The sequence below is a fragment of the Chionomys nivalis genome, chromosome 10 (genome assembly GCF_950005125.1).
Source record: "Chionomys nivalis chromosome 10, mChiNiv1.1, whole genome shotgun sequence".
Taxonomy (NCBI): Eukaryota; Metazoa; Chordata; class Mammalia; order Rodentia; family Cricetidae; genus Chionomys; species Chionomys nivalis.
The window spans coordinates 26388712-26402533 of record NC_080095.1 but is presented as its reverse complement, the minus strand read 5'-3'; the positions used below and the strand labels follow the sequence as shown (position 1 = coordinate 26402533).

Genomic DNA, 13822 nt, shown 5'->3' with positions numbered 1-13822 from the left:
AAGACCAGAAATTGGGGCATTCAGGTGTAAGACATTTGAGAGGTCAAGCAGTGTAAACTAAAGATATTTTATTATAAATATTCATCTATGAGACAATCATCCTAGCAGAATGTAAGTAACATAAAAATTTAACTTAGTAGACCAAGGAATATTAGAAGTGTTAATCACAAACACCCCAATTGTGCTGTTCTTGCTGGTCCCTGGGAAAACAACTCAAATATCAAAAGCTCTAAGGCATACAGAGCTAATAATAAGAAATCTCCAACATTTTAAAGCAGCTTGTTCTTAATAAATCTAACAAAAATAGATGTCTGAAATAGAAGAGGCCTGGCAGTAGTGGAGCATGTCTTTAATCCTAGCACTCAGGAAACAGAGGCAGGCAGGTCTCTGAGCTAGAGGCTAGCCTGGGTTACAGAGTGAGTTCCAGGAGAGCCAGCTACACAAAGAAACCCTGTCTCTAAAAACCAAAGAAGAAAGAAAGAAAAGTGAACAAGTAGACAATAAATTATATGCTTTCATAAAATACTTGAGTTCAAATTTAGATAAATGATTTCCTTTATTATAAAAACGAACAAATCACTCACTGTTATCCTAGTAGGATTCTTTAAAATAATCACCTTACATTTAAAATACAGCCATTTGCATAATTACTTAATTAGCAATAACCTCAAAAGAAAAAGGCAGTTTTCATGCACAAATGAGCCTGCACCTTCAAGACAGATAAATACGCTGGAATTCACTCCAATAGTTTAATGGTTTCTGTAGCGGCCTGGGATAACCGATGGATTTCATGAGAGCTAACTTAGTTCATTCAGCAACAGGATCTGGCACAGTCACCAAAACCTGACCACTTTAGTTTTGTTCCCCATCACATCCCTTTCCTTATCATCCCTGCCTTTCAATGTAGACATATGTGTCACAAAATGTGTGACTCGGGATATGCAGTGGCATAAATTACACACAATGTAACCGATAAAGAAGGGTCAGATGGTTTGGCTCTACCCCCAAATCTATTGTCATAAGGGAACTTAAAGCAGGCATTTATTTTGTTTGATCTACTTCTATTTTCTCCAAAAATGAAGTCACCTCACTTAACATGTTGTGCACTGGAAGAAGGCACGGAATGCCCTGGAGCTAGGATTCCTCCATGCTGTGGTGAGCTGTCTGACATGGATGCTGGGAACGGAACTCGCATCCTTGTATGAGCAGTGTCTGCTCTTAGCTGCTGAGCCATCTCTCCAGACCTTCATAGTTTTGCAAGCAGCATTTTCATTGTTTACTTCTGATGTGACCAAATGAAAGTTTTATGATTCTCAAAGGACAACTTGCTATCCACTAACAAAGAATCTGCAAGGGATAGTTAGGAGCTGTCTTTCAGGGGCTTATAAATCGGGTGTCGGTGGCAGCATCTTATTGAAGGCCTGGGCTGAGTTTCCTGAGGATTTTTTCTAGGTGGTTTAGTTAGGCTCAACAGTTTGCAGAGAGCCTTACCTTTTCTTCTTATTCTACCTGACTTTTGCCCATATCAGTGTCTATCAAATCCTCCAGAAGACACAAGGTGATGAGATGAAAAGTCCATCTACTTCCAATATTCACAATAAATTAATCAACCATAAGGAGGGCTGAATCACTTTTCTGGATTACTTTTTGTTGGAAAGACAGTTTTCTCAATTTGTACTCTGCAACTCATGTTTTCTACCAGGACACATATTTACAAATAATTTCAAGAACTAACTTATACATTTCCAAATACAATCCAAATATATCCAGTGTAAAAATAAGTGGACATATTCTTATTAAAAGTCTGTGCCTAAGGGCATCACATTTTGTGAAACAGCTATATTTTATTAATTCACAGTTTCCTATCATTACTAGAAATGACTGAAAGCTAGGATTATAAAATTTTTATTGACTCAATGAGAATTATATAGCCAGTCAGAGTATCAAAAAATATCCCCAGTAACTAATGTGAACAAAAAGTAAACAGGATAATATATTTTTTGAAAATATTTTAATATTTGCCATTTTGTTGGCTATACTATTAATATATACATTGATTTAGTAATAAATATACTACCATTACACAGAATTCAGTGTTTTCAGTACTCATCACTGGTTTAAATTAATGCTGCTATCACCTTAAGAGAGAAATATGTATCGTGTCCAAGTTCCAAACTAATGCTGATGAGTCCCCACTAACAAAACTGTAAAGTAAACATGTGGCACTATCTTTTAAAGCATGATTCTTGTAAACTCAGCAAAGATCATTTTTCTCATCCTGACATTCCATGTAATGGCTTTAAAGAAAAAAAATACAAATCTTGTAATTTCTTTTTTTGCATAGGGAATTAATTAGTTTGTATTAATTGTAAAATGCAACAGTCTTTCAATGAAATGTCTTCATGGCATAGCACTTGTCATCTGTATCAATTCAGAACTTTTGAGCAATAAAAGTGCTCTGCATAAGTTTATAAAACGCTTTATGGATCTAAAATTGAACAGAAACATTTCAAAACAAGTATAGGTATGGTTTTAAAATATTATGTACATAATACATGACTACAGGAGGAATGCCTCGCTGTAGCGCAACACAGTGTACAGATGTGAAGCACAGTGTTGAGTATAATTTCCCTTTACTTCTCCTCATGTTGGTGCATAAGTGGCTAATGAGTCATCATACAACATGTCCCTTTCCACTTGCTGCATAGAAAGCAGAAGAGGGATGTGAGGACAAATTAGATAACGAAAAGAATGGCAAAGCACAGTACATATGCTTTAAACAGTGCACCTTATAAGACAGACTGCAATACTCATACTATTTTATAAAGTGCTATATTACATAAAACCAAGAGACATGTACCTTAATTCTGGCAACAGCCATTAAAACAAACTGCCAGGAAAGAGTAGTGCAAAATTAAAAACAAACATAGTTTAGCATGCAGCTCAGATGGTCCCAGGTGCAGAACATAGGACCTTAGGTTCTTAAATATTTTTTCACTTTTTAGAAAAAGATTAATAGTAGCAGGTTATCAGCATATATGACCATAAAATAAAAACAATAAGTTAAAATTCTCTTTTAAGAAACAAGCCACACATAAAATTCATTATAGCATCTTTTTCGAAAACAGACCTTTTCTCTGTTTTCAGAGAAAAATCACTACCCAAAGGGTGCAAGTCTCTTAAAAACCTTGTCCACCAGGCATAGCAGAAGTCATCAAGTCTTCTTGACAGATGTGTGAAAATCTGTGACTTAATCTAACCAATCACTAAAATTACAGAAACCTTTGCTGTTTCAAGAAGAATCTTGAGCTGGCATCATGCTAGTCGGCTAAAAAGTATCACGTGTCCTCTATTCACAGTAATGCTGTCTGTCCAGTGCTTTTGGATAAGGATAACCAAACAGGTTTCCCCGAAAAGAAAAATTCATCAAGAGGCAGATTCCAATGAGAACAATGGGAGACATCTTTTTAAAGCACAGAACATACCTCAGGCACATGCTGAGGGAACTAAGGTGCAAGGGTCAGTCAGGACAGCCTTCCATTTCCAGGGCACTCAGTCCGAGAACTGGAAGAGGGTGTCTGGGTTACTGCTGTCTGTGGGGTTGCCGGGCTGCAGCGTCTTGGTGGGTGTTGTTTTGCCATGGGAGTGGGAGGATGATGAGCGGGAGCTCTCACTGGAGCTGCTGCGCGTCTCTGTGCTGGTGCTTGTCCTCTTCATCTTCCTCCTCTTAGCCAAAGGGGCCTTGTCCACATTCTGAAGGCAAAACCCTTCTCTCTTGTATTTGTTAAAGGCCTGGGGAGAAAAGGAGTCATGAGGCTAACAGCACAGACTGTCTAGCAGTTCTGACTTTAAGCACCGACAGCTTTTCTGGCAACCACAAGCGGCTCTTGGAACAGGAACAGAGTTGGGAAAACTTTTCATCCAGTCCTTAAGACCAGGACAAAGTTCTCCAGAGCTGGGTGTGGAGCAGGGTCTCATCCATGACAGACTGGTAACATGGCACCAGGTAACTGTGTAACCTGTACCAGCTCAGCTGCCCCAGAGTCATGATTACTTCTCACTGCTCCTTGTTTTCTGTTATTTAAAATATCTTATTTTATATGACCAGGTGTTTTGCCTGCATGTATGTCTGCACATGTGGAAACTAGAAGAGGGCACTGGGTCCCCTGGAACACAACACTATGAGCTGTCATATGAGTGCTGGAAATTTAACCAGGTCTACTGCAAGAGCAGGCAGCGCTATTAATTACTATTCATTACTGAGTCATCTCTGCAGCCTGTTTATGTTAATTAGAGACAGGCTATCAAGTAGCCCAGGCTGTATGAACAGACTTGTATGAAGCTGAGGATGACTTGGGGCTGATTCTCCTGCCTCTACCACCCAGGCACTGTGATTACAGGTGTGTGCCACCACACTCTCTCCTGAATTTCCTTAACGTTTCCTAAAGAGAAGTGCTACAGTGACACCTGATGACCTCACACCTTACACTGCTGAGAACGGGATTCCTGCAGCCATTCTCTCCATTCAATATCACCTTTCAAATCCTATTCTGCAGTGACTCTTTCTCCCCAGGATAATCCCTCCAGATTCTTTTATGCCTCTTTCATCTCATCTTGCACTAATAACTGAACTCATGTGCATCTGTCTGGGACAAAGTTATTCAAGATTACAATCTATATTCAGCACGACTCATCTACTTCATGCCCTTCCTAAATTAAGAGTACATAATTATTTTAAAGGTACTAGGTTGATATTGTTTCCAAAGCTACCCAATAAGACCACATGATTAGGAGCCCTCTCTAAACTGTCCACGAGCACAGAACAGGGTCTTACATGAAAGGTTGCTTTCACACAGGTGTGCACAGCAGCTCCTGACGATCCCAGGATGTCTGGAGTCATCAGAGGATTGGAGGACAGCTGACTGCCATCCTGAAGCCATTCATTGAATCTCAAGCCAGACATTTTCAGCCTTTTATTTGGATCAACTGTAAGAAGTCCTACAGGAATAAGGCATTTTAATTTTATAATTTTCCACTTTAAACATAGTTTTAACACTCAGTATCATATAAAAGGTCAATTATGTTCTTGTGACATAATGGTTTCAATAAGCCTTTACCTCCTACAAATGTATACACCTTCGCCTGCTAGAGGACACTGAATTTTAAGAAAAGGTCACAAGAGCCTATGTCTATGAGGCTGTATGTAAGCTACCTGGCTTTCCAACCAGGAGAAAATCTCCCTTCAAAAGACTCTACTGTGACTTAGTAAGCCCCATATAAACCAAACACTCCCTAGCCATTTTCTAGGATACGGGATGTGGTATGGCACTGGAGACTTAGGGACAGACACTTAAAAAGGAGAGAGCAAGAGACACAGAGACAAAGACAGCTACTCTAATCTGAGGAGACTAGTGCAGTAGCAATGCATAAGACACGAGCTAAACACAGAGCATGTGTTAGCCTACAGGTTTCTAGGAAATAAGCCCCACATGATGAGAAGGAGGAGCTAGACTGAGAGGGGCTGCAATGATTACGAAGGCCATGTGTGAAGCTTGACCTATTGGAGGAATTCAAGAATTCAACAATGGCAGAGATAGGGTGATGAGGAAGCAGAGGCAGGCCAAGCCAGGACCTGAAAGACTAGTTTTGAAGGCCAGGCTAAGGAGCTGGATGCAAAGCTAACAGAGAGTCTTCAAATGATCCCTCCACCCTGCCCCAAGGAAAGGTATGATGACTGTGTCTTTCTGTTGGTGCAGGAGTGGTGGGAAAGCTACGTGGGGTGGGTTGACAGGATGCTGTAAGGCCACTGGCAGAGAAATGATGGCAGTAGCCTGTGGGCAGAAAGGTGGGAACCAGGCAACTTATAGAGTTGTAGCACTAAGTGGCTGGAGGCAGGCAGTCAGGGTGACATCAAGGTTTCTGTTTCTGTTGTCTGGCTCAGGGCAGTGCCATCATTCAAAAGAAAACAGACAGGAAGTAGAGTGTGTTTGTGGGGAAAGCACAGAAGAAAAAAGACAAGGTTTGTTTCGACTTTGTTAGGTTGGGATGCCAGCGGGAGCCAATTTCTCATACTGGAAACGGGGATGAGCTTATGAAGGGAAAGTTCCAGAAAAGAGAAAACAAGCCACTTGGCAAGATTTTGAAAACACTCATGGGTTTCTGGAATAATTAACATAGACTTGTGTACTGGGCACGATTCTATGTAGTTACCACATGGGATACAGATACCAGATTTCTTGAGAGTCTTACCTTGAATCAAATCTTTAGCCTCTTGGGACACATTCTTCCATGCTTCTCCTTCAAAGGAGAAGTCTCCCTTTTTAATTTTCTTCATGATTTCTACCGCACTGGTACAGGTTAAACTTCTGTCATGAGACTGGAATGGTACCTGTCCTGACAGCATTGTATACTGCCATGGAAAAAGAAGGTAAAAATATCAGGATGACTGCAAAAAGCATTGTCAAGTCATGCCAATAAGCTAACACCATGAGCTAGCTCCATGAACATAATTTATCGGATACTCCAATAAGCATTACTGAACCTGATAGACTGTCTTCTATCGCCAGAGTAACCCACACACTTCAAAGACCTGTAAAATGAAGTGGCATGGCTTTTCTGACATCAAAATTGAAAATTATCTTTATAACTACATCAGCCCCCATAAGTGGGGGATGATATCTCATGATTTTTGTTTAACATCTAGTCTTCAAATTCCATTAAGAACAATTTTCTGTCTTAAATTGCAAGCAGTATAGCAAAAACCAAAGATATAACTGTATACATATGTGATTATACACACATATGTGAGTCTTTTTCAATGTATATCTTACATGTGTATGCACACATGGACAGAGAGCATGCACACAGGGGATCATAAAAAGCAAATGCAACAAAATCTTAGACATTCACAGTATTCTCTTATATTCTTTTTTTAATAATATTTTTTAGATTTATTTATTATGTATTCAGTGTTCTGAATGCATGTATCTCTGAAGGCCAGAAGAGGGCACTAAGTCTCATTACAGATGGTTGTGAGCCACCATGTGGTTGCTGGGAATTGAACTCAGGACCTTTGGAAGAGCAGGCAAAGCTCTTAACCACTGAGCCATCTCTCCAGCCATCTCTTATATTCTTTAATTAAAAAATAAGAGTAAAGATTTGGGAGCAAAGAAAAACATCAAACAAGAATAAAACCTTTGGATAAAATGTTTGAAATGGAATCATGTGCTACTTCATAGGCATGCTATACATTGGCCCATTGTTTTATGAATACTGTCTTATGGATGGAAAGTTTTATCTCCCCTAAATTTAGATGCTGAATGCTCAACATGACTTTTTTTGAGAAAAAAACTTTTTTGGAGGCAATGAGTATGAAAGAAGTTAAGCGTGAAGGTCCTGATCCTTAGGAGAATGGACACCAGAGAGTTCTGTCTATGTAAGCATGTGCTATGGAAAGGTTAGGGAGGAGAGAGTCAGCAGGGAGCCAGTTGTAACCCAGAGGGAGGGTCCGCATCAGACAATAATTGAAACACTGTGGTCTTGGACTCTCCAGCTTCGAAATGATAAAAAAGTCTCTGTTGTTTCATCCAGCTTGCAGTATTATGAGGCAGCAGTACATGCAGACTTAGGCTGTGCAAGTTATACTTTAACTAAGGTCCTGTGCATTTCAGACAATGACTGTGTATTCTTGGTGTATACTAGATTATAATAAAATCACATAGGATCCTTTCCTTGGAATAATTTATTTGATTCAATAAAGGTAATATAATTTATTTCCATTTTAAAACATTCCTATTTATTAAATGCAAGATGAAAGAGGGGCATCCAATTCCAAGGTAAACCAGAACTCCAAATAAATTTTGTGCTTGCTATGCTTACTGCAGGATAAGTTAGGAGCTAGATGTCTGAGACACATTCATTTATATGAGAACATTAGAAAACGTTTTTGAATCATTTAATGCAGCTAGTGATTTTGTTCATTTTCTTCTGTAACTGTTTTTTTCTTGTATCTACAAAAGGCAAACCACAATATGATACTGCTTGTCACTCCTAAAAAAATTATCATTCTTTGTAGTATTTAATATCCAATGACATCCATATTTTCCTCATTGTATTAGATACATGAGGATATACTGTAACTATAGCTATATCAATTATATTTAGAATGCAAATTTAATGAACAATTTAAATTAGTTTTTTCTGGAATCAGGACTTGAGTAAAACACAAATACTCTTCCTTAAGGGTTTCTAATGTATGGGTTTACACTTTACCTTGTTTTGTTGAGATAGCATTTCACACTGTAGCCTAGGTTGGCCTGGAACCTGAATATCCTGCTACCTCAGCCTCCTGAGTTCTGGGATTATGGACATGAGCCACCACGCCTGGTCTCATAACATTTTTTCTTCCTTGTAAATTGTTTACTGAAAAACTTGTTACTCTGTACAACAGCAGTGCCCACAGTCTGTATACTATGACTATGTTTTATGACACCATTAACCTGATTTTTATTCTGTTTTTCTTAAACATTTCACCATTCGATCTAACAGGCAGGGGATTTCCACCCTTGTCTTTCCAGATGGGAAATATATATGAAATAATTAGGAGCTTGACTACATCTCTTTGCCGGTCTGAGGCTCTGAAAACCTTAAAAGAGCTTGATGGTCACAATAGGCTTAAAGTACTATCTTCTTTATAATGAAAAAGAAAGTATGAAACATAAAGGTTTTTTTTTTCTACATTTTTAAGGACATTGCTACTAATGAAAATGTCAACAATGTAAGTCCTTAAAACTCTCCAACAAAAGTTGCTGTTTACTTTTACCAAAATTTCTTATCCCTAAATAAGCAAGTTTAGTTTGAAGCGATGAATGATAAATTGCTCAGATGAAAGTCATATAAGGCTTAAAAATAAAGAGCCAGTGTGCTGGGACAAGTGGCTAGCCACTGGGAGAAAACAAACCGACACCAAAATAAACCCCAGATGGAGCACAGACTGAAGCACAAAAATAAGACAGTGATTCTAGAGGAAGTTTAGAAGAGTATTTTTGTAATCCTGAGTGAGGGCAGGGGTAGTGACAATTGACATCAAAGCCACACACCATGAAGAAAAGACTGACATATTTTACCACATGGAAATTAAAAACAAAACAATTCTCTACTTGAAACTTCCCTAAAAATAAATACAAAAATAAATAAAAACAAAATCCTATTTGCTATAAACAAAAGATATGCCAGAGAAACATTTTCAATGATTGATGGCAGACAAGGGTTAAAAAGCTTCATCAAAGTTTTATTTCTCAGTAACAAAAAGCTGCCTAGCAAAAAACAGGCAAGCTCATACACAGCAACTCATGACATAAAAACATGAATGTCTACTTGTATGAAAAGATGCTCAGACTGGATACTCATCTAAGAAATGCCTGCAAACTTAAGAACAGTGGGGTACAGCTGAAGGTTAAAACAGAGGACATCCAATGTGCTCACATGCAGCTGATGATGAGTACTGGGCCTGGAAAGCCTGACAGAAGAAAACCTAGGCATCTATGCTAAAATAAAAATATGTATGCTTGCCGGGCAGTGGTGGTGCATGCCTTTAATCCCAGCACTCAGGAGGCAGAGGTAGGCGGATCTCTGAGTTCGAGGCCAGCCTGGTCTACAAGAGCTAGTTTCAGGACAGCTAGGGCCGTTACACAGAGAAATCCTGTCTCGAAAAACAAAAAACAAAACAACAACAACAAAAAATGTATGCCCTCCTGGGAATTCTAAGGAAACTGTGAAACAAGTACAATTGTATATATGAAAACGATTCATTCTTACAGCTTATAATTAGTGAAAAAAAGAGGAGGAAATACTAATTGTTCATTGCCAAAGAAATGGTTCAATAAATCTCAGAGATTCAAATTACTGATATAACTCATTTGGTTTAAAAATATAAACAGCCACCCTCCATGTAAACACATGTGTAGACAAAGGCACATTAAAAAACCCACATCCATTTAGCAAGGGAAGGGAGAGAAGCTCCCATGGCATCATCTTTGACTGGCGAGAGGTGATTCTCAGCTATATTCTTCTGTAGTGTCTGGAAGTTCCTCCCCAACATGCTCATACGAAGACCAAGTAAAGCTCTTTTGAGATAAACATATGTGGAGGTTTCTCTAGTTTCTCATCATGCACATTTTGTAAAGAGCATGCTCCTCATATTACTATAAGGTACTTTAGTTATATCTATTAAATTTGGCAATTTATCCTAAACAATTTTTTTACTTACATTTTTAGTGTGGAATTTCAGAGACTATGTGTTTTTATTAAGGAATCACTATTTTCACATTATATCTAACATAGTATATGTCTATGTAAACACAACACTGCTTCTTTAAAAACAACAATGTATACTTTATATGAACCATAGCAACTGAAATCTTCCAAAATAACTAAATTTTATGCTTTTTTTCTCTATGATAGGCTTTAAGAAGTTGGAATATACCTCTGTGGGACCTCCACTGGTTATTAAATTTTATGCTTTTTTTTCTCTATGATAGGCTTTAAGAAGTTGGAATATACCTCTGTGGGACCTCCACTGGTTATTAAATTTTATGCTTTTTTTCTCTATGATAGGCTTTAAGAAGTTGGAATATACCTCTGTGGGACCTCCACTGGTTATACAGAAAACAAACCAGCACATTCAGCCTTTTCATGAACTTAAGAAAAACACTAGCGGGGGCTAAGGCCACTAAAGAGCTGACTAGGCTTAGAGGCTGTTAGGACAAACTCACCAAGATGACGCCCAAACTCCACAAGTCACAGGATTCATCATAGCCATTGTGCGTCAGGAGCTCTGGTGCCGCATAGTGAAGGGTGAAGCACGGGGTCTTGAGGGGCTGGTTGTCAGGTGGCTTGAGGCGTGCAAACCCAAAGTCAATTACTTTAATTTCTAGATTGTCGTTTTCATCAGTGAACAATAAATTCTGTAAGATGCCAAAACTCTGGTTAGATTCTCATTGAAATGGCAGGAGATCTGCTAATCTATCTATGGAACACTGTCTGACTCAAGCAGTCTCATGGGACTCTGGGAGCTGGATGTCACACCACTGACCTCTTCTTTATACTGTTTTGTATCGCTTCAGTTTTTAATGTCGGATACTTTTCAACTATATCACTGTTTCAACTATATCATTTCAACTATTTGATTATACTGTGAACCCTGAAACTGTGTTAATAAAATCAACCTTGGATGAGGAGGCAGAGCCAGGACTAGGTGACAATAATTAGTCATAGAGAGTATGGAGAAGCCAGGAAGATAGAGAAAGGCACAGGAAGGAGTAGGGAGGGACTTGGAGTTTCACGATCTTTTTTTGATTTAGGACAGTTGAAGAGACACTCTCTTGTTGAGTCTTTGGCCGAAAAGGAAAGTTAGCAAGTTGCTTCTCAGGCCTCTATGAGCTAGCAGATTTTCACCCCTACACCTGACTCACAAGTCTTTATTGGTAAACAGAATGATGGACTTGATTAAAAATTACATTAGGCAGGAGCGGTGCTGGCAAGACAGTAAGTTCCACCAGGCTGCAGGCAGCAGGGCATAACAGAGACAAGCAGGGCCACAGAAGGTAGCTAAAATATCAGTAGACTTAGTGCAGCAGCTAGGCTGACTGAAAAACAACACACCGTGCTTCTTCTCAAGTCTCCATTGTCTCCCTTGTCTCCACTTCCCGTCTGAGTTTGTCTTCAGTTTCCTCTAGCATCCCGCATTTCACTGCAGCCTGACTCCTGTACACTTATGCAATCCTCACTTACAGATGCTGCCCTAACCATCCTACCAAACTGAAGTCCCAGTTACTCCTATTTTCTCCCATCATGGTTTACTTTTCTTTTATGGTACTTACCATTTCTATATCTTTAGCTGAATGTCTGGTCCCTCTCAGACCATAATTATGTAAAAGCGAGGACTCTGTCTACTTCATTAATGACGCTGTCCCTAGGGCCTGGTATAAGTAAACCCAAGTATAACTCAAAAAATATAAAAAGTATAACTATAAAAATTAGGCTGCCTTTTAAAACAGTCTGCAGGTTTGGGATGGCCCTATGCTGAGGAAACCTTTCAACACCATTCCCCAACAGGCCGTGTCTGTCAGATCTGGGGGCTTCTCACAATATGCTTTTCACCACTACCGCATTTATGTGGTGATCTGTGACCAGTGGTCTTCAGGAATTAAAGATTAAATTTATTTATTCACTTTTTTATGTAGATCAATGTTTTGCTTACAGGAGTGTCTGTGTCTGCTGCCTTTAGAAGCTACAAAAACTCCTCTGAAACTATAGTTACAGAAGGCTGTGAGTCACCATGTGGGTGCTGGAAATTGAATCTGGAAGATCAACAAGTGCTCTTAACCACTGAGCCATCTCTCCAGTCCCAGCGACTAGTAATCTTTGCTATTACTATTACTGCTGCCACTGCTTTGGGGACCATGAATTGCACGCATGATGGTGAATTAATCAATAAACATGTGTTGACACTATCACTGGACAGATGTCTCCCATTTCTCTTCCTTCCCCAGGCCAATCTATTCCCTGAGACAGAATATTGAAATTAGGTCAATCACGAGCCCTATAAAGTGGCAGACAGTGGAGGCCAAAGACAAGGCATCTTGTGCCTCTACTGTCTTTTTTCTACCTGCCCTCCTCAATGAATTTTATCACTTCTTTTAAAGTAAGGGATATGTGACTCTTCCTTTCATTTGGCCACTTGGATGGATCTGCTCTGACCCATCCAAGAACTGTGATCTATAATAGCTCTAACCTTCAGTGTATGTCTTAGATAACATGACTATTTGATATAGGGGCTGCCTAATGGGTACTGTGTTAGCATACATTTATTTGGTGAAGCTCTTCAGCAGAGCTCCTTGTGACCCATTCATTGTTAACGACCATCAGTATTTTGAAATGGGTCTTTTTCTGAGCTATTGGTCTTAACAGTGAACCTAAACCATGTTGTAAGCACAAAGCACTGTCATCCAGGCTGTTGGCCCACTTAAGCACCCAGGCAGAGAAGATTTACTTCTATAAACCTTAGGAACCAAATCTGCTAACTAACTTTAAAACTTTCTTTTACAGCTATCTCACCTCTCTCAGTCTTTACGGAATTTATGAGTTAAAGCCTTGCTTCTGGGTTAGCTAAGGGATGCTCTGGTGAGTTTGATCTATTCAGATTTTCTCCATGTGAACAAGAAGGCCTTTTAGCTTTTTATCATTTATGTATTCACTGGAATCATACTAATTTCCTTCAATAATTCTGACTTTGTATTCTGATTATTTTGTTTTTAGACAGTGTTATCCTCTTAGTGATTAAAGGATTCCAGTTCTGGAAAATCATTTTCTTTCTTACTCATCTAGCTGAAGTAAAGAACATTTCATAATGTTTCAATGATTAAAATAAAAAAGATGGTTAGGTAGGTTGAAAACCACCGCCTAATCAAGACCTGCAGTGATAGCGCCAGTTGATATTCCAGCACAGACGAGGGAACTCTCACAAAGCCCCAGTCCTAGACAAAGAGCTACGATCAATTAGTGGCTGCTGAGAAAGGGAAAAGCAGTCTTCTCCAGGGATGACACCCCGATAAATTATTCAATCTCAGTCAGAGAGTGAGTGAGGGGGACATGGAGTGGGAAGAAGAATGGAAATGATGTAAATACAGTACTCACTTATGAAATTCTAAAAAAAGGAAAAAACTTAAAGTTAATTTTAAAAAGAGACAATGAAGTAGAAGTGCTGTGGGAGCACATTCTGCTCCTTCAGCCAATAGCCTTTAAGATACCAGCCTACTTGGGT

At 39.1% G+C, this 13822-nt stretch overlaps 1 protein-coding gene across 1 annotated transcript in view; it reads right to left on the bottom strand.

The window, feature by feature from the left end:
• Positions 1 to 315: 315 nt before the first annotated feature.
• Positions 316 to 13822, bottom strand: part of Rps6ka5 (ribosomal protein S6 kinase A5) — a 177422-nt gene continuing 163915 nt past the window's right edge. The window contains exons 14-17 of the mRNA XM_057782455.1: positions 10773 to 10964; positions 6250 to 6409; positions 4835 to 4998; positions 316 to 3792 (exon numbers count right to left, since the gene is read on the bottom strand). Coding sequence (XP_057638438.1) covers positions 3553 to 3792; positions 4835 to 4998; positions 6250 to 6409; positions 10773 to 10964 — 756 coding nt within the window. The 3' untranslated portion in view covers positions 316 to 3552. The remainder of the gene's footprint in view (positions 3793 to 4834; positions 4999 to 6249; positions 6410 to 10772; positions 10965 to 13822) is intronic.